This window comes from Belonocnema kinseyi, chromosome 5, assembly GCF_010883055.1.
Source record: "Belonocnema kinseyi isolate 2016_QV_RU_SX_M_011 chromosome 5, B_treatae_v1, whole genome shotgun sequence".
Taxonomy (NCBI): Eukaryota; Metazoa; Arthropoda; class Insecta; order Hymenoptera; family Cynipidae; genus Belonocnema; species Belonocnema kinseyi.
The window spans coordinates 92,267,747-92,288,513 of NC_046661.1; the positions used below are offsets into that span (position 1 = coordinate 92,267,747).

General features: G+C 24.8%; 1 protein-coding gene across 1 annotated transcript in view; it reads left to right on the forward strand.

Moving 5' to 3' along the window:
* LOC117173777 overlaps positions 1–20,052 on the forward strand; it is a 33,843-nt gene extending 13,791 nt beyond the window's left edge. Inside the window, exons 3-6 of the mRNA XM_033362418.1 lie at positions 3,321–3,395; positions 9,898–10,216; positions 15,198–15,607; positions 19,339–20,052. Coding sequence (XP_033218309.1) covers positions 3,321–3,395; positions 9,898–10,216; positions 15,198–15,607; positions 19,339–19,887 — 1,353 coding nt within the window. The 3' untranslated portion in view covers positions 19,888–20,052. The remainder of the gene's footprint in view (positions 1–3,320; positions 3,396–9,897; positions 10,217–15,197; positions 15,608–19,338) is intronic.
* Positions 20,053–20,767: the final 715 nt, after the last annotated feature.

The window sequence follows — 20,767 nt, forward strand, 5'->3', positions numbered from 1 at the left end:
GAGGGAGCTCTTCTTAATATTTTGACACCAAAATCATGTCGATACACCTTACCGACTGCGAGTAAAGCCACCCACGCTTTAACTTGACAGACTGTAGATCTGTTTTCCATAACTACACAGCATCTCAAAAACAATTTGAACCAAATCACGTTTTTTCATGGAGTAACGAAGAAAAAGTTTGCCCTGGAAATAACGAAGAAGAGCATTATGTAATAATGAACAATGTCGCCAGAGGACTACAAGATTTTGCATTGATTGCAACATGTATTGCTGCTTACATTGTTTCTCAAAATTACATTCTGAAACAGCAGGATCAAAATGATTTCAACGGATTGAAATCTGAAATGAAAAAAATTCTCCATAAAAAAAAATAAAAAATGTAAAAAAAATATATAAAATCCCTTTAAAAAAAAGAGACTATCGATATTCGTCGACCTCCACGTTGGTGATAGTTGGGCAACGTAAACTTTGTTTGCAGCAGACGGACGATAGATATTCGTGAATCATTCTTACACGATGCTTAGAACTATGAAATATTTGTTATTGAAAAACTATGCGCTTTTCGGAAAATTTGTCAAGAATAAAAAGTTCTTGTAATCAGCCGAGAAATACGCCTGAATTTTTCCGGAGCGTTTTGAGCAAAATTTTGAATTTTGCAAAAATTGTTCATATGCAAAATCCAAAATTTTGCTCAAAACGCTTCGAAAATATTCAGGCGTATTCCTTGGCTGATTATAAGAACTTTATATTCCTGATGATTTTTCCGAAAAGCGCATCGTTTATTATAAAAAAATTCATGAATGTTTTCACAAAAATTTTGCCATTAAGACGCCATTTTGAAAATACTAAAACGAAAAATCGATCTTTGAACCATGGATTCTCAAAGTTTAGACATTTATTCCACCCGTTAGTGAGATTCCAGGTTAATTACAGACTCGAAAAGCTTTGGAAAATGGTTCACAAAAAAAATAGGCACGAAAAGTCACGTTTTTTTTTTTGTTTAAACTGCATTTTGGGATAATAAATAAATTTTTTGAGGAATTTCATTGGCACCGTCGGAAAGAGGAGATCTTAAACAATAAAAATATATATGTCTCAATTTTTTCTAGTGTCGAATAGTCTTAGTTATTGGCCGTTGAAAAGCAGTGTCCCGGTTGTGGCGTTTTGGCCGTTTAAGGGTTAATGATGTAATGACAATAATAATAATTTCGTTAAAAGAAAATTTAACTCTTTCATTTTAGATAGGGAATTTGTCTTTGTAGAATTTTTTTTCAATTGAAAATTCATCATTTTGGTTGAAAATTCTTCTTTTTTTAAGTTTCAAAATAATTTTTCTCAACCAAAAATTTAACAGTTCCATTCTTAGTTGAAATATTATCTTTTTTAGTCAAACCATCATGTATTCTGTAAAGAATCCGCCTTTTTGTTAGAAAATTAATCTTGCTTAAAAATTCATCTTTTCTGCTCATTTATTTTTTATGGCTCAAATTTAATTTTGTTTACTTAAAATTAAATTATTCCATTTTTTATTATAAGTTGGTCTTTTTTGGTTAAAAATGTAGCTATTTGGTTAAAAACGAATGTATTTTGTTACAAATTTATGTTTTTTTTTCTGTAGAAAATTGTTGTTCTTAATTAAACATTTTTTTGGGTTAAAAATTGAATCACTAGGTCGAAAGATGAACTAATAAATTAAAAATTAATTTCTTCATTGTAGATGCATTATTATTTTAGTTGAAAATTCAACTGGTTTGTTTCTGGTTGAAAATTCAACTATTTTGCTAAAAACTTACATTTTTGTTGAAACTTCATATTTTTTCAACAAAAATTGAACTTTTTGTTTGAGACTTCATATATTTTCCGACTTTTTAAACAAGTTTTCTAATACTTTTTTAATATTTCCCTGTTATAATTTTTAATTTTTCAATTAAGATTGAATTGGTTGAATTTTGGAAAGTTTAATTAGCAATTCGAAAATGATTAATTTTTTAATTATTTAAATTTACTTTAAATAATTGGAATTTTAAAGTTTTCGAGGTTAAAAAGTTTTAATATCACAATTTTTTGTGACGTTAAGGAGTAGCATTTTTTTCATTTTGAATGTTTCCCATTTAAAATGACTTTATTTTGAAATTTTTTAAAGAATAATTTAATTTAATATTTTTCATATTACAAAAATTCGTTTAATCAACTTTAATGTTAAATTGTAATTTTATTATTTAAAGAAATTTTAAATTTTAGAATTTCAGAATCTTTTACTTGGAAAGATTTAATTTAGTTGTCAATATTAATTCATCATATTTGAGTTGATTTAAAATCTAAAATTATACAAATTCAATAGTTTAAAAATTTTAATTATTTAATTTTCATTGCCTTTAATTATATAGAATAAAATCTCAATTCCTGTGATGTTTAAATAACATATTTTTCAAAATTTGAATCTTATAATATTTTTCACGTTTTTATATTTTCCTATTTTCGAAATTTTTATCTAAAATCAAACTCATTTCGTGATTCTCGAATTTAAATTGTTTAATTTTTAACACTGACTTAGAAATCGTACAATTCAACTCTTTTTTCTAATTAAGATGTTATGCCAAAAGTCAGATATCTGAAAAAAAATAGTTTTTCTATGATTTTAAGAATCATAATATTATAACTGTTGTCAATTCAAATAAAAAACGTGATTTTTTATGATAATTTTAGAAATTCACAGCAACAAAAAAAACATTAATTTTAACCTTGCCTTTTAAAATTTAATTTTTTCTATCCGTCGCTTCTTACCAATTTTTGAAAAATAATTACATTTAAATAAATGGCGGCTTATTTTTTCCAATTTTAAAAATCAGTAAATAATCTTTAAATATAATTTCTGTAGAAAATTGTTGTTCTTAATTAAACATTAATTTTTTTGGATAAAAATTGAATCACTAGGTCGAAAGATGAACTAATAAGTTAAAAATTAATTTCTTAATTGTAGATGCATTATTATTTTAGTTGACAATTTTACTGGTTTGTTTCGGGTTAAAAATTCAACTATTTTGCTAAAAACTTACATTTTTGTTGAAACGTCATGTTCTTTCAACAAAAATTGAATTTTTTGTTTAAGACTTCATATATTTTGCGACTTTTTAAAAAAGTTTTCTAATATAAATATAAATAAACATAAATTTACTTATAAAATATGAATAAAAAAAATGAAAAAATATATTAAAAAAAATACATAGGTATAAAATTCAACGTCGGATAGAAGCCTTATTAAAAATTTCGTTCTTTTTTTATTTTCATTTGAATGTAACAGATGTCTTCATCTTCTACAGGTCGCCAGAATCCCTCCCGTCTTCGAGCGTCCAACGGCCAGCAACATTTCAATAGAGCAAGGGGGGAAATTTATCGTAAGTAAAAAAAAAAACAATATCCAGGCAAAACTCCTCATTCCTCCTTACCTGCATAAAGAATTTTATTAAATAATTACCATTTTTATTTTATGCCAGGAAGTTTCCGTAGAGAAAAATAATTTCACGCGGAACATGGAATTTTTGTCATAGAATGAGAATATTTTTAAAATAATTATAATTCATATTGACAAGAAAGGGATTTGAAAAATCTCTGTTCTAAATCAGAATTCGTCACAATTAAAAAGTTTCCTCTTCTAAATTTTAGAAAAAGAAAGTACTTTAAGTAGTTTTTGGAGTAGAATTAATATTTCAAAGAGGAAATATTTCTAAATTATAATAAATTTTATGTTTAGATTTTTTGTTGAAATTTTTTTGTTGTATTTAAAAGTTCAACTACCTGCTGTTAAAAATGGATTTTTTTGTTGTTTGAAGATTCATAATTTTAATTGAAAATTCATCTGTTTTTGAAAACCTAACTAATTTTTTTGAAAATAATTGTTTTAACTACAAATTTAACTATTCCAGTAGAAAATTGAACTATTTTGCTGAAAATCCGTTTTATTTTTATTAAGAATTAGATTTTTCAGGGAAAATTCAACTATTCTATTTCTGGTTCAAAATCTCATTTTTTTTGTAGAAAATTAATTTATTGGTTGAAAATTCATCTTTTTGGTGTGTAGAAAATTTAATTATTTCAGTTGAAAATTCAACTGCTTTTTTAAAATTAATTCCTCAAACTGAAAATCTGTTACATGTTTGGTTGAAAATCGATCTTTTCTAGTTCAAAGTTCAATAAAATGAATAAAAACCTGTCTTTTTTAATTGAAAATACAACTATTTCGTTGAAAAATCGCATAAGATGAACTTGCAATCTTGTTTGAAAATGGTTATTTTCTGTTAAAAATTCAAGTATTCCAGTTAAATATTGATCATTTCAGTTGAAAATTCATCGTTTAGGTTGAAAATAAAATTATTCGGTTGAAAATTAAACTCGATTGTTAAAATTTTTTTTTTTTTTTTTTGAAAACTCATAATTTTAATTCAAGGTTAATTTCTTTAGTTGAAAAATGAGCTATTTGATTGAAAACTTGTTTTTTTTTGTATGAAAAGGATTTTTTTCCGTCTAAAATTGAACTATTTTTTTGAAAGTTCGTTTCTTTTTTATTTGAAATTTTTTTTAAACTGTAAATATAACTATTTTTTCAGTTGAATATTCCATAATATTAGAAAAAAGTTCCTCTCTTTGTTTAAACAATTTATTTTTTGTCTAAAAATTTAAATATTCAATTTTCGGTTAAAAAATTATCTATTTTAGTTGAAAATTCGTATTTTTTGGTTGACAGTTGATTTTTTAAAAAGTTAAAACGTAATTATTTCAGTTTTGGTCGCCGATTTCTCTTTTTTAGTAAAAATTAATTCTTTTGGTTGAAAATTGAACAATTTCAGTAGCATACTGATTTTTTTTAGATGAAAGCTCATCTTTTTGGTTTAAAATTCTAATATTCCAATTGAAGATTTATCATTTGAGTTGAAAATTCATCATTCAACCTAAAAATTTCCTTTGTTTATTGAAAATTCTTTTCTCTTAGTTTAAAATTCCTCTATTGAGTTGAATATTTGTCTTATTAATTGAACATTCAAGTATTCCGATGAAAATGCATGTATTTTGTGGAAAATTTGTATTTTTGGGTAGAAAGTTAATATTTTTGCTTGAAAATTAATTTCATTGTTTAACACAATACACGAATTTTCTACCAAATAATTGAGTTTTTAACTTATAAAGAATAGATTTTTAACAAAAAATGAAATACTCAATTTTCAGATGAAACAAATAATTTTTTTTTAATTTCAACAAAAAAGTTGAATTTAAAAAAGTTAATTTTTAAATCAAAGAATGTTCAAATTAAAAAATCAGAATTTTTAAAAAGTAGATAAATTTTCAGACAAAAAAATCAGAATTTTCCAGCAGGAAGATTAATGTTCCACCAAAAAACATGAATTTTGCACCAACTTCTTGAATTTTAAAAACAGAAGCTTGGATTTTCTACAAAATTGTTGAATGTTCAACCCAAAAATATGATTGTTTAATAAAAAATTTAAGTTTCTAAGAAAATTTTGATTTTAATAAAACAGTTTGTGTTTTGAACCAAATATTTCAATTTTAACTAGAATTATTAATGTTAAAAAAGTTTTGAACTGAATAGTTTAATTTTCAGATAAATTTTCGACAAAAAAGACGAATGATTTTCAAGTAGGAAAGATCAATTTTCAATAAAAAATATCTATTTTCCACCAAAAGTTGGATAATTATATTGTTATTTCCAAAAATAAATTCTCAAAAAAAAAATAAATAAATAAAATAAATTCTCCCTTTTTACAAAAGGGTTTAAACCAAAACATTTTTTAACCCAGAAGAATGATTTTCTAAAATTATGAATTTAAGAAATAAAATTCCAACCCAAGAGTTATACTCAAAAGATTTTTTTAACCCAGAAGATTAGTTTTCTAAAAATAGAATAGTTAATTTTTTAACCAAGGAGATGAATCTTTAACCAAAAAATAATGATTTTCCGGCAAGAAGATGATTTTTTTTAACAAAAAACATGAATATTTAACAAAATTAATTAATTTGGAAAAAGAATTTTCTTGTTAAAATTCGTTTTTTGTTTTGTTGGAAATTCAACTATTTTGTTAAACTTGCTCTTTTTGGTTGAGTTTTTGGTTGTTGTTAAAAAATGAACTATTATATTTTTGTTTAACAATTTTTTTTTGTCTGAAAATTTAATTGTTTTGTTGAAAATTGGTCTTTTTTAGCTATAAATTCAAGTATTTTTTGGTTTTTGAAAATTTGACTTTTTGACTGAACCTGAACCTGAAAAATCAGGTTGGCCATCCAACCCAGAGAAAAATATTACACCGGGAAATTTCCCGTATTTCATAATTCACGTATTTTGTAATTTTTTGAAAGTTTCCAACTAGAAAGTATATAATTTTAAAAGTGATTAGAATAATGATCCTCAATAATAATCTTTTTATTGTCTTTAAAATGTATATAATTTTAATTTAAACTTATAGTTTTGAATTTCTAAAGTAGTGAAGTCTTTGGGGCCTGAAACTTTTTCTTACATTAATTTTTAGATTCATTTTTGGAGATTTCGAATTTTAAATTTCAAAATTTCAGGACCATCCCGCTATTAAGTCGCTATTCAGTTTTGAATTTAATAATTTGAGATGTAAGTATAAAGCAATTTCAAATTGGAAAGCTTAATATTGTACCATTTCAAAAAATAAAATCACAGTATAGCAATATTGGTTAGTATTCTTTATTTTAATCTTGATTGAATAATAATTTTAAAGGAAGATTTGAAATAAAAAAATGTTCAATTTTAGAGTTCTGAATTTTCATGTTTAACGATACTTTTTTCATATTTCCCTTTTATAGGTTAAAAGGTTTTAATTTTAGAATTAAGATTGAATTGGTTGAATTTTGGAAAGTTTCATTAGAAATAAAAAAATTATTAATTTTTAAGTTATTTAAATTAACTTGAAATAATTGAAATTTTTAAGTTTGGAGGGTAAAAAGTTTTAATATCACGATTTATTGTGACGTTAAGGAGTAGCATTTTTTTCATTTTGAATGTTTCCCATTTTAAATGACTTTATTTTGAAAGTTTTTTTAAAGAATAATTTAATTTATTTTTTTCATTTTAGAAACATTTGTTTAATCAACTTCAATGTTAAATTGTAATTTTATTATTTATAAAAGTTTAAAATTCTAGAATTTCAGAAGCTTTGACTTTGAAAGATTCAATTTCGTTTTCAATATTAAATTGTCAAATTTGAGTTGAGTTAAATTTAAAATTATACAAATTCAATGGTTAAAAAATTTTAATTATTTAATTTTGATTGCGTTTAATTATATAGAATAAAATCTCAATTCCTGTGATTTCTAAATGAGATATTTTTCAAAATTTGAATCTTATAATATTTTAAACGTTTTTACATTTTCCTATTTTCGAAATTTTTATCTAATATCAAACTCATTTCGTGATTCTCGAATTTAAATTTAAAATGTTTAATTTTGAGCACTTTGACTTAGTAATGATGCAATTCAACTCTTTTTTTCTAATTAAGTTAGTTATCATGCCAAAAGTCAGATATCTGAAAAAAATATTTTTTCTATGATTTTAAAAATCATAATATTATAATTTTTATCAGTTCAAATAAAAAACGTGATTTTTTATGAGAATTTTTGAAATTCACAACAACAAAAAAACATTAATTTTAACCTTGTCTTTTAAAATTTAATTTTTTCTGCCTGTCGCTTCTTACCAATTTTTGAAAAATAATTACATTTCAATAAATGGCGGCTTATTCTTTACAATTTTAAAAAGTAACTAAATAATCTTTAAATATAATTATTAATTTAAAATAAATTTTCTTACATAAAATGTCTAAGAATTTCAGGCATCGCAAAATTCACTTTTAAAATTGTAAACAATAGAGTTGTAAAGAATGTTTTGCCGGAAAAAAGAAACAGTCATTTATTAAAGTGAAATCATTTTTAAAAATTTTGTAAGAAGTCACGATCAGAACAAATTCAATTACAAAACACATGTTTAAAATAAGTGTTTTTTTATATTAATATTTTTTATAAAAAATAATGTTTTTTTTTATTTGAAATGACATCAGTTATAATATTTTGATTTTTAAAATCGTAGAAAAACTATTTTTTTTTCAGATATCTGGCTTTTGGCACAACTACCTTAAATTGTATGCTATTATTCATTTTATAATGCGTAATTCGAAAATTTTTTACGTAAAAAATTTACCATTTTAGATTTTTTATTTTTAAGCTTAGATTTTTAATTCAAAGAATTTGAAAATAATGTTTTAAAGACTTGAAGAAAGAAAAATTAAAACCATTTGAAGTTAAAAATGTTTTATACAAAAGATTTATATTTTATCAACTATAAATATAAATTAATAATTTTTTTAATTGATCTGTAATTTAAAGATTAAAAAGTGAACAATAATTGATTTGACAAGACGATTTTAAATCTGTACAAAATTTAAGAATTGTCAGATTTTGAAGAAAAAAAGTTTTATCATGCCAATTTTATAAAATTGTCTTGAAATGGTTTTTTAAAATAAAAAATCATTCTCAATTTTCCTAGGAATCATAAGAAAATGTTTTTATTCTTTTGAAACCTTTCAAAATCCTTGAAAAGTTTCTAAACTTTTTGTTTCAAATCTTCAACAATTTTGTTTGAAATATGCAAAAATCTATATTTAGTTTTAAATTAGGCCATTAATTCGAGTTTTAAATTAATTTTTAATCTTTTCCAAACTTCTAAATGATAGATTTCTCAAGATTTCGAAATAAAATTTTAAAGCATTTTAAGGATGTTTAAAATATATAAAATGAAAATAATTTAACTTCTAATTTAAGAAATGTTTAGTTTTAAAAACTTTAATTTTTCAATGTTTCTAGTTAAAAATTCAAATTTAATTTAAAATTTTAAAAAAATTGAATTAAAAATTTTGTAAAGTTCATTGATTAATTTTATAATTTATAGTTTCGAAAATAATAACGTGAATTTATATTTCTGGAACTGAATCTTTCAACTCTACAGTTTATAAAATATAGAAAGTTTTGAATTGTTAAAATTTCGAAAAGCTTTTAAACTTTCAACGTTACAATTTGTATTGTTCTATTTAAAAAATATTTAATTTGTTTAATTTTCAACTCGATGTGACGTTTTGTGTGAATATAAGTTGGGAAATAAAAAAAACTGGCGGTAAGGTAGGAATCTGGTCACGTGACCCATACGTCACATGGCCTTAATCGTACAAAATAATAATCAAAATAATTTTTTTTTTTTTTTTTGAAAAACGACACAAGGTATAAACTAAAATGAAGCAAAAAAGTTTTTCGTCTAAACAAATCCAGATGCGCAGTAGTTTTTTTCATAAAAAAATAAGATTAAAAATAGAAAAAATTATAAAAACCAGTAAATAAGAATTAGTATGTTTCAATTTTCATGCATATTATGAATTGTAATGATATAAATTTATTGAAATGATACATGTTTCAGCGCAGATTAGAATATAATTTAAAGCAAAATAAAAAACAAATATTAAAATAATCATGATAAATACAATTTGCTTTTTATTTTGCAATTTTTGAATAGGCAATCCCAGGCATAGTTACATAAAAAATGTATTATATTTGATATAAAAGTGTTGAGTATAATGTAGAAAAGTTGACAATTGGGGCAAAATCGAGTGCGAAGCACAAGATATGTGATGAGAATGTGTTCGTTAAAGCCGAAAGAGCTTTAACAAAAGAGAGTTCACAATCACAAAATGACAGTAGTGCCAGGACCAACAGTTGCGCGCCAGTCTTGGGCTGATATATATTTTTTTGTTTGATAAATAAATTTCGTTTAATAATAAAAATAATAAATAAGAGCTGAAATGAGGTGGGTTATTTCAGGTACTATCAACATGCAACCGTCAGCCGCGTCTGTCATCTGCTTCACGTGGCGTGAGATCGAGGCCTCCAGAGGAAGATCCTCTATCTTCCTCGAAGACGGAAATGATCCCTCTTTTGACTCCAACCATGGAGTCGAATCTCTTGAAGGAATCCTGGCCAATCCCGAAAATGAAGCCGGGTACTGTCGACGGCGAAGACAACAGTCAGAACTTCTCTATTTGGGAGGAAAACTTTCAAGACCTGAGTGGCTGGTGCATGAACCCATTCCCGGAACAATGCGATTTTCCTATAGGTGAAGCTATCAATCCCAAACTTTCGGGTAAATATTTATTTTTTAAATTCCTTTAACAGGGATCACAGCCAGTCTCATTTTTTTTCGCTAATCCTCCTTTTCACCATTAAATTAAATTAAATTTTTTTATTTTTTGAAAAAAATCTGTCCAAGTTTAATTTTAACCGTTTTCCAACCCAATACAAATTTTCCTAAAAAAGGATAAGAAAAAAATGTATATTTTTTTTTTGACAAAAATAAAAAAGAGGAAAGAAAAATAAGAAGACAGCTAACCAAATCCAAATTGTTGTTGTTCCATTTATTTTTTTTGTTTGCCTTGATTTGTGCTGAAACGTCCGGTGATTATTTCTTAAAAATGTTTTTATTGTAATTTTATAATAATAAAAATAAAAAAAGGCGAAAGAAATAAAAAGAGAAGGAAGGGGATTTTGTTGGTTGCCTTTTTTTCTTTCCTCTTTTTTATTTTTATCCAAAAAAATAATTTTTTACTTCTCTTTCTTAGGAAATTTTTTTTTATTTTTTTAATTCAGGAACATTTTATGGTGGTTGTCCAAAATTTATTGTAATTTGTATAACTTGTAATTTTTTCTTGTAATCTTGTAATATTTTTCATATAGAATCTTTTATAAACGGAATAAAAGATTATTACATATATCAATTAAAATTTTTTTAATTTATTAATTTATTTCAAACAAAAAGATGTCTTTTCCACTATAAAAAATGGCTTTTCAAACAAAATAATTAAATTTGGAACATAATAGTTGAATTTTTTACCTAAGAAGATAAATTTCCAAACAATAAATAGTGTCGTTTAAAGTTTCTGCAATTTCCAATCCAAAATGGATGACTTTTAACAAAAAAATTTGAATTCTATACGAATTAGTTGCATTTGTATGAAAAAATATTAAATTTCTCTTCAAACATATGAATTTTTATTAACAAATTTTTTTTAATAGTTGAATTTTTATCCCAAAAATATTTCAGTTGACTTTTTAATATCAAAATATAAATTTAAAAAAATTAAATTTTCAACTCAAAAAGACGAATTTCTTCTCCTAAAAAGGATGCATTTTTTAACAAAATAGTTAAATTCTCTACCAAATTAGTTTCATTTTTATCCAAGAAAGATGAAATTTGTACTAAAATAGATAAATTTTGAATAAAAAACGACCATTTTTTTATAAGTCGAACTTTCATCAAGAAAATATTTCAGTTCATTTTTCAAAACTGCAATGTCAATTTTAAATAAAAAGTAAATTTTCAACAAAACAGAATTTTCAAATAAAATTGATGACTTTTTAACCAAATTTTTGAAATCTCCACCAAGAAGTTGAATTTGTACCCAAAAAACATTAAATTTCTCTTAAAACATATGAATTTTTATTGAAAAATTTTTCCTTCAAATAGCTTAATTTTTATCCAAAAATATTCCAGTTGAATTTTTAAGATCAAAATATGAATTTAAAAGAAAAATTAGTTTCTACGAAAAATATTGAATTTTTAACCCAAAAAAACAATTTTCTTCCCCTAAAAAGGGTGAACTTTCAATAAAATAGTTGAATTCTCTACCAAATTAGTTTCATTTTTATTTATGAAAGATAAAATTTATACTAAAATAGATGAATTTTTAATAAAAAACGACAACAATTTTCAAGAAAACAGTAAAATTTTCAAACAAAAAGTATGACTTTTTGAGAAAATAGTTTAATTATCAACGAAACAGTTGCATTTGATCCAATAAAAATTAAATTTCTCTTAAAGCAGATACATTTTTCATTGAAACAAAATTTTTTTAATTATTCATCCAGAAAAGATTTTAGTTCTCTTTTCAACACACAAATATTAAATTTAAGCAAGAAGTAAATTTTGATTAAATTGTTACATTTTCAATAAAACAGCAATATTTTCAACCAAAAAGTACGCCTTAAAAAAATGTTGAATTTTCAAAGAAACGATTGCATTTTGATCCAAGAAAGGTTTATTTTTTGATAAAGCAGGTAAATTTTAAAATCTGAAAGAAAAACTTTAAAAAAAGAGGTTGAATTTATTCTGAGTAGCTAAATAGTCGAATTTTGAACAAGATTTTTAAATTTTCCACCAAACAGTTACATTTTTTTCCAAGAAAAATGTAAATTCTACTAAAACTGGTGAATTTTTATTTCAAAGAAACAAATTTTCTGGGAAATAATTTAATTTTCAACAAAACAGTTGCATTTTTTCCAGAAAAATGCAATATTTATACTGAAAAAGATTAAATTTTCATTCAAAAAGACTACTTTTCAGGAAAAATAGTTTTCATCTAAAAAATATTTCAGTTGATTTATCAGCAAAAAACATAAGTTTTAAACCAAATATTAATTTCCTACGAAAAGAGGTGAATTTTTAACCCCAAAAAAAACTAAAAAGATAATATTCAGGAGAAATTTTTGGCAATTTTCAAAAATTACGTTTCTGAGTGGCGTCCATGAGTCTTAAAAACGTTCCCTTTTTAGATTTTAATATTTAGGATTGAAAAAATAAAAATTAGGAGCGTTTGAAAACAACAATTTTGGATAAAACTCTTTTCAGTTTGTCAACTTAAAATGTAAATTATAATGATTTAAAAAAATTAAATTTTAAATTAATTTTTGTTGTTGAAATTTTGTAATGCAAAAAACAAAACATTTTTAATTTGCATAAACTTTATTTATTAGTTTATTATTATATTATGTATGATATTTAATATATTTATTTGATTAAAATTAAATTATTATGAATATATAAATATTTAGAAATATTTGACTATTAATTTAAAATCAGTAATTATAAATCAAATACTCGAAACTATACTAAAAAAAAATTAAACGTTACCATTTTAATTGTTCTCTTAAAAAAAATTTAATTTGTAAGTAAAATTGTATAATTTTGATATATAATAAATATAGAACACATATTATTCCTAGAAAAAATTCGAGTGAGTTGAAGAGATACTTAGAAGGTCTAAAAAGATTTAAAATAAAATAAAATTTTTTTATTATTTCAAATAATTTAAACGAAGTGTTTAATTTAAAACAAAATATAGAATTTCCAGATTTTGAGCAAAAAATTTAGAAGGTTTGTAAGAATTCTGAAAGGTTTCAAAATGATAAAATAATATTTCTCAAGAATCTTAGGAAAATTGAAAATCACTTTTTATTTTAAAAATTAATTTTAAGAGAATATGTAAAAAGACATCCAACATTGTCAAAAATGAAGCTGGAAGATTTCAAGAAAATATTTATATTTTTCCGGATTTAAAAAAGATTTTTGGCTGATTTCGAATCATGTTAAAAGATGCGTAGAATCTCTGAAAAAATTGCAAAAGTAATTAATAATTAAAAAAAAATGTAATACAAAATGTAGATGTTTCCAGATTGTAAAATAAAATTTTGAAACTTTTTAAGGATTTAAAAAATATTTAAGCTAAAAATAAGTTAACTTTTAATTTAAGAAGTGTCCAGCTTGTCCTGATTTTCAAAAATAAGTAAATGCATATACACTTTTTTATTTAAAGATACGAAACGCGTTAATGAAATTAGATTGAGAAAATAAAATATTATAATAATAAGAAAATATTACGAAGATATAGTTTTAGAATTTTTTTGTTTGTTGAGACATAGTTTTTATGGTTGAAATTTCTAGTATTTTGTTAAAAATTTCATAATATTATAAAATCTAAACTATTTTTTTCGGTTATTTAAAAATTACACATATAATTATATGTCTAATTTAATTGCGCATAAATAATAATTTGTTGTGATTAGTAGGAATTATTCTTAACTTAAAAGATTTAACAAATCTTAAAGATTATTATCTTTTACCCAGGAATATCAGAAAATTATTTGTATTCAACAAAGATTTTTGAAAACACTTTCGCCAAGAATTATTTGAATTCTAGGCCAAGTGCGTATGTGGCGCCGCCATACGGCGATCGTCAACTCTCATGACAAATATTTTCCACAGGCCTCCAGAAAAGTGGCATGGGGCTAGGGGAAATGATTAGAAATGAGGGTAAGTGAGAGTGTGAGATAGGGAAAGGAAGTACTGAAAGGTGAGCGTTATTTGGGGGAGCAAGGAGAGGGGGAAGTAGTGACAGTGAGCATAAATTAGGGGAGGGAAATCAGGAGAAATTAGCGGCAACATGTAGGAAGTGAGGGTAAATAAGAGGTGGGAAAATGGTAGAAGTAGGAAGAAATCCTGGGAAATTTTGTTAGAGAGAGTAAGGGAAGTGAGTCGAACTTAGAAAAAAAAGTGAGTGTAAGCGGGAGGAAGTATGAGAGATTATTAGAAACTTGGAAGAGTAAGGGTGAGGGATTGTAAAGGAAGTTGTGAAATGTGAGTATTATTTAGGGAAGTGAGAAGAGGGAGAAGTATGTTCAGTGAGTGTAAATTAGGGAAAGGAAGTCAGCTTAAATTATCGGCAGTGTGTGGAAAGTAGAGAAAATAAGAGGTGGGCAAGTAGAAGAAGTGAAAGGAAATTGTGGGAAATGAGAGATGGGAAAATGATCAAAAATTAGAGTAGGGGAAGTGACTTGAAATCAAAGATGGAAAGTGAGTGTAAGTTAGAGGAAGTTGCCGAAATTATTAGAAATAAGGGTAAATGAGAGTGCGGGATAGGAAAAAGAAGTAGTGATAGAAGAATCTTATATGAGAAAGTTGAGTTAGTGAGTGTAAATAAGGGGAGGGAAGTCAGGAGAAATTAGCGGCATCTTGTAGGAAGTGAGAGTAAATAAGAGGTGGGAAAATAGTAGAATTGGGAAGAAATAATGGGAAATGATGTTAGGGGGAGTAGGAGAAGTGAGTCGAATTTAGAGAGGAAAGGTGAGTGTCAGTGGGAGGAAGTAGGGGAAATTATTAGAAATGAGGATGAGTGTAAGAGAGCCTAATTTGACTGCTTTTAACCTAAAATTGGACTACTGAACCGCTGTGATCCCTGCTATCTCTTCGCGATAGTGATTATAGATCTATGAAGAGAATGATTTTTCTTTAGACACGGGATACGAGAATGAAGTCTCAATTTTGGAAGGCGTACCTGAAGGGATTACAATTGTATACGACGAGAATAGGAATTGCGATGATATTTTGCATAGCGCAGACATTTCAAATATGCAAGGGGTCGTAAAATTTGAAGAAATAAAGCCAAACTGTAGTGCTGACATTAAACCGGATATTTGGTTAAATGTTACCACCGACACAACCAACAATAGAGATGTCAGAAATGATGCAGCTGCAACAACATCATACAATTCCGGGCGAGTGAAACCCGGAAATCTGAAATTATACATACCACCTTCTCAAGTAGAGGAAGTTAAGACTGTGGATCCACTTGAACCTGCCATTTTTTCAGCTTTGGTGACCAATGAACAGGAATCGTTTGATTTACTCTCCTATCTTTGTGATGTACGTATTTATATTCAAACTTGGTCAATTTTTATATCTGGTTTCCTGTATTTGAGTTTATATAAAAAGGGAATTGAAAATTCGAAATGGTAATCCGATGTTTTTCAACTCCAGGTTAGATCAGGCGGCAGCGCTTCGAGTTCGTAACCGAAAAGTCCGGGTTCGATTCCCGCTGGCTTTATTTTTTGCAATTTTTTTTTTTTTTTAATAGGGTGTATCCTGGAATTTTCCTTCAGTTTTTTAAACCTTGATAATCTGGAAACCTAATAACATTTTCCAAATAACCTTTTCAGAATTTAATTCAGCACTGATTTCTGTGCAAGATTCTTTTTATTAATTTTTTTAAATTAAAAATTCAATTTTTGATAAAACCATGATCATTTTTAAATGCTCTGCGCATTTTCAAACTAAATATTTCATTCAAGAAATTCAAAATTATTCAGAAATTCTGTTTCATAAGAATATTTTATTATCATATAATAAATAAAAAAAAATTACTAAAAAGAATTTTCTAATTGTTTAAATTCATGAATTCTCTATTTCGGATATTCAATTCTGGAATTTCTAAATTCGTCAATTTAAAAAAGTATCGGCAACTTTATTTCGGAAATTTTCTAATCCGGGATTTCTATATATCGGAATTTTGTTTATTTCGTGAATTTTTATTGTTCGGGAATTTTACAATTCTATAATTTTCTACATATGGAAGTTTATTTTGGGACGACTAAAAATTCCCGATATATATACACATGTAATATATAATAATATTAATAATAATTAGTAATAATATCACTGAATTGGAAGATTCCCGAATAATAAATGAAATAAAATTAATAAAGTAAATTGAAAATTTTTTTCACAAATATTTATTTATTAATAATTCAATAATAAAATTTTTAGATCTAAAAAACATTATTTTTAATGCTTTAAAGTTTCTAAAATTATTGATATTTTCAATTCAAACAATAATTTTAAAAACTTTAAACATTGAAAACATCTTTTTTATACAAATATTTGATAACAGTATTTTAAATAAATGAATAATATCCATACAGAAATTTCATGGTTAAAACACGGGAATTTTCTGGTTCGGTTATTTTATAATTCTGCAATTTTCTGTCAGGAATTTTATTAGTCGTCAATTTTCCAATTCGGGAATGATATAATACAGGAATTTTCCATTTCTGCAATTTAGAGTGTCGGAAATTTTATGTTGGGGCGACTGAAAAATCACGAAAAATGCAATTACTGACACTGCGAAATTGCCGAATTGGAAAATTCACAAATAATAAAGTTCCCGGCAGAAAATTGCAGATTTATAAAATGTCTGTACTAGAAAATTCTTGAATTTTAACAATTAGTTTTTTATAGATATTATTTATTTATTAAAAATATATTTATCAAGTAATTTTATTAAAAAACATTAAAAATAATTTTCTTAACCAATTTGATTATTGTATCGTTAATAAATAAATATTATTTATGGAAACAAATTTCAATTTACTTTGTTTATTTTATTTATTATTCGGACATCATCCAATTCGGTAATTAAACTTGTCGGGAATTTGATTTTACGGGCTTTTTTCATTCGTCTCTTTATTTTTTGGGATTTTTCAGTCGTCTCAAATTAAAATCTAGATTTATAAAGATTTTTAAATAAAAGTCTTAAGCTTTTTAAGAATATTAAATGAAATTTTAAGTTATTTGTAATTATTAAAAAAAAACAAATTTAAGAGACTATTTAAAAGAATTTTAAAACCAGTTTTGATCTATTAATAACAATGGAATTCATTTGTAACGACTTTAAGTAGAAATAATTTAACTTATTTTATTATTCGTGAATTTTCCAATTCGGTAATATTACAAACTGTCGTGAATTTGATTATTCGGGAATTTAATTATTCGAGAAGTTTATTATTCGGGAATTTTACAAATCGGTATTTTTATTTGTCGGCAAATTTATTATTCGCGAATATTAATATTCGGGAATTTTCCAATTCGGTATTTTTATTTTTCTGCAATTTTATTATTCGAGAATTTTATAATTGGGGAATTTTAGTGTCGGGAATTTTATTTTTCGGGATTTTTCAGTCTTCCCATTACATTTTTGTATAGATATCATTTATTTTTTAAAATACAATTATCAAATATTTTTATAACAGCATTTTTTAATTTCTTAGTTTTTTAAAACTATTCCTTGAATTAAAAATATGAATAATTTGAGAAACTTTAAACATTACAAATAATTGCTTTTCATACAAAAATGGGATTATTGTATAGTTAATTTATTATTCGGGAGTTTCCGATTTGGGAATTTGATAATTGATCAATTTTATTACACGGAATTTTCCAATTCGAATTGTGAATTTTATTATTCGGGAATTTTATAATTCGGAAATTTTATTATTCGAGAATTTTATTATTCGGGAATTTTCCAATTCGGAATTTTTATTGTTCTGCAATATTATTATTCGCGAATTTTATTATCCGGTAATTTTATAATTCGGGAATTTTACAGTTTCGGGAATTTTATTTTTTGGTATTTTTCAGTCGTCCCATTAAATTTTTGTATAGATATTATTTATTTTTCGAAATATAATTATCAAACATTTTTATAAAAAAATTTACTTGAAAATTTTTAAAGTTATTTAAATTATTTTTTGAATTTAAAATATGAATAATTTTAGAAACTTTAAGCATTAATAATAATTGTTTTTTATAAAGAAATTTGATTATTGTATTTTAAATTTATTATTCGAGAATTTTATAATTGGTCAATTTTATTATACGGAATTTTTCAATTCGGTAATATTCTAAACTGTCCTGAATTTTATTATTAGGAAATTTCGTTATTCGAGAATTTTATTATTCGAGAATTTTATTATTCGGGAATTTTCTAACTCGGGAATTTTACAGTGTCGGGAATTTTATTTTTCAGGATTTTTAGTCGTCCCATTAAATTTCTGTGTAGATATCATTTATTTAAAAAATTACAATTATTAAATATTTTTATAAAAACTTTTATTTTTTAATATTTAAATTTTTTAAAATTATTTTTTGAATAAAAAATATGAATAATTTTAGAAACTTTAAACATTACACCTAATTGTTTTTCGTACAACAATTTGATTACTGTATTGTTAATTTATTATCCGGGAATTTTACGATTTGGGACTTTTATAATTCCTCAATTTTATTATACGGAATTTTCCAATTCGGTAATATTATAATCTATCGTGAATTTTATTATTCGGGAATTTTCAATTTCGGGAATTTTATAATTCGAGAATTTCATAATTCGAAAATTTTATTATTCGGGAATTTTCCAATTTGATATTTTTATTTTTCCACAATTTTATTGTTCTTTAATTTTAATGTTCGGGAATTTTCCAATCGGTAATTTTTATTTTTCTGCAATTTTATTATTAGCGAATTTTCTAGTTGGTTAATTTTTTATTTCGGGAATTTTACAGTGACAGGAATTTTATTTTTTGGGATATTTCAGTCGTCCCATTAATTTTTTGCATAGATATTATTTATTTTTAAATATACAACTATTAAATATTTTTATATTATTTTTTCAAATGTCCAAAAGTTTTTAAAATGATCTCTTTTATAAATTGAAATGAACAAAATTGCTTCAAGAGTGCAAATCTACTAATTAATTCAAATTAAATTTAAATTCATTAATTTGACTCTATTGTGGAATAATTAATTTAATCAATTTACAGGATGAAACCGCTTCGCCTTCAACAAGTACATCCGCGATTTTAGAACCGAAACTGGTCCAAATCAAAGAATTAAAGCCGACATCATCTCAGACTGTGGAAAAAAATTCACAGAAAAGTATAAATGAACCGAAAAAAATTGAATTTCAATATCCTAAAAATTCATTGTCTCCATCTTCATCCTCTTCTTCCAGCTTCTTGGAAGAATCAATAAAACTGTCAGAGAGAATAAAAAAGGCTAAATATAGTTCTGCAAAGTTGGGAAAAGACTTCTGCAAAGGAAAACGGCAAGGAGTGAAACGAATTCTGGAGAGCGAATCAGAGGATCATGAGAATTCCGACAGCAGTTATAGGGAATCGCGTGAAAAAAATAACGAGGCTTCGAGAAAATCGAGAATGAATAAAAAATCCAAGGAGATGCAAATGGCCAGCCAGGCAGTTCAACTCGAAAAAGCCAACAAAGTTTTGAAAATGAAAGTTGAAGAACTGGAGAAGTTGGTCACGTCTTTGCGAATGTCTTTGCTTCAATCGGCAATGAAAAAAGAACGTTGAATCAATAATATAACAATATAGTCTTCGCCAATTTGAATTTCACTCTTGATAATCAAAATTAAGAGGATTTTTTTATAATTAAAAACCTTCAAATAATTATATTTAACCCTTAAAGTGCATAAATGGTAAAAATCACGGTAAAGTGCACAGTGGGTGTTATATACCCCAGCGTATTTAATCATGTATTGTTTAACGGCTATTGAATATTTTGTCACAATAAAATTATCCGATATAGTTTAAGGTATCTTTTATACGTTAGAGTTGATTTTATAGTAATTTAATTATTTAAAGTTTGTTAAAAAATTATTGAAGGAAACGTGAAAAATGGGTTCTTTTTACTTACAAATTCATAACCCATGGAATTTTGATTATTTTAACCTGAAAATTTATGCCTACACCTTTGAAATAGTCAGATTTCTTGCTTTACATCGATTTATTATTATATTAATTGAGGAACTTTGAAGTGTAATACTATAAAAATAAAAAAAATTGTAAAAAGAGACATATATAACTATATTTTAATAATATTTTATTCAACAAATTCACAGTCTGCTCTCGTGTGATGCGCTGCTGTAAGTTATGCCATCTACAAGGAAAAAAGTATGAAATAATCGAAAAAAATTATTTCACTTCATATGATATACTTACGTTCGAAAGTAAATAATAAATAAAATTTCAACAACAAAATTTGCGCCAAAATTACTTTCTCATTCACTTAGTACACACTGGGTGTTAGACACCCCAAGATTTTTTCTCCTCCACTTTCAGCAGCTGCTGCTTTAATCTCCAACTAAAGCTAGATGGCGACACTCACTTAATTTTTTCGAATTAAGTATGGTTTATGAGAGTTTAAAAATTGCTTGGGGTGTAAGAGACCCAC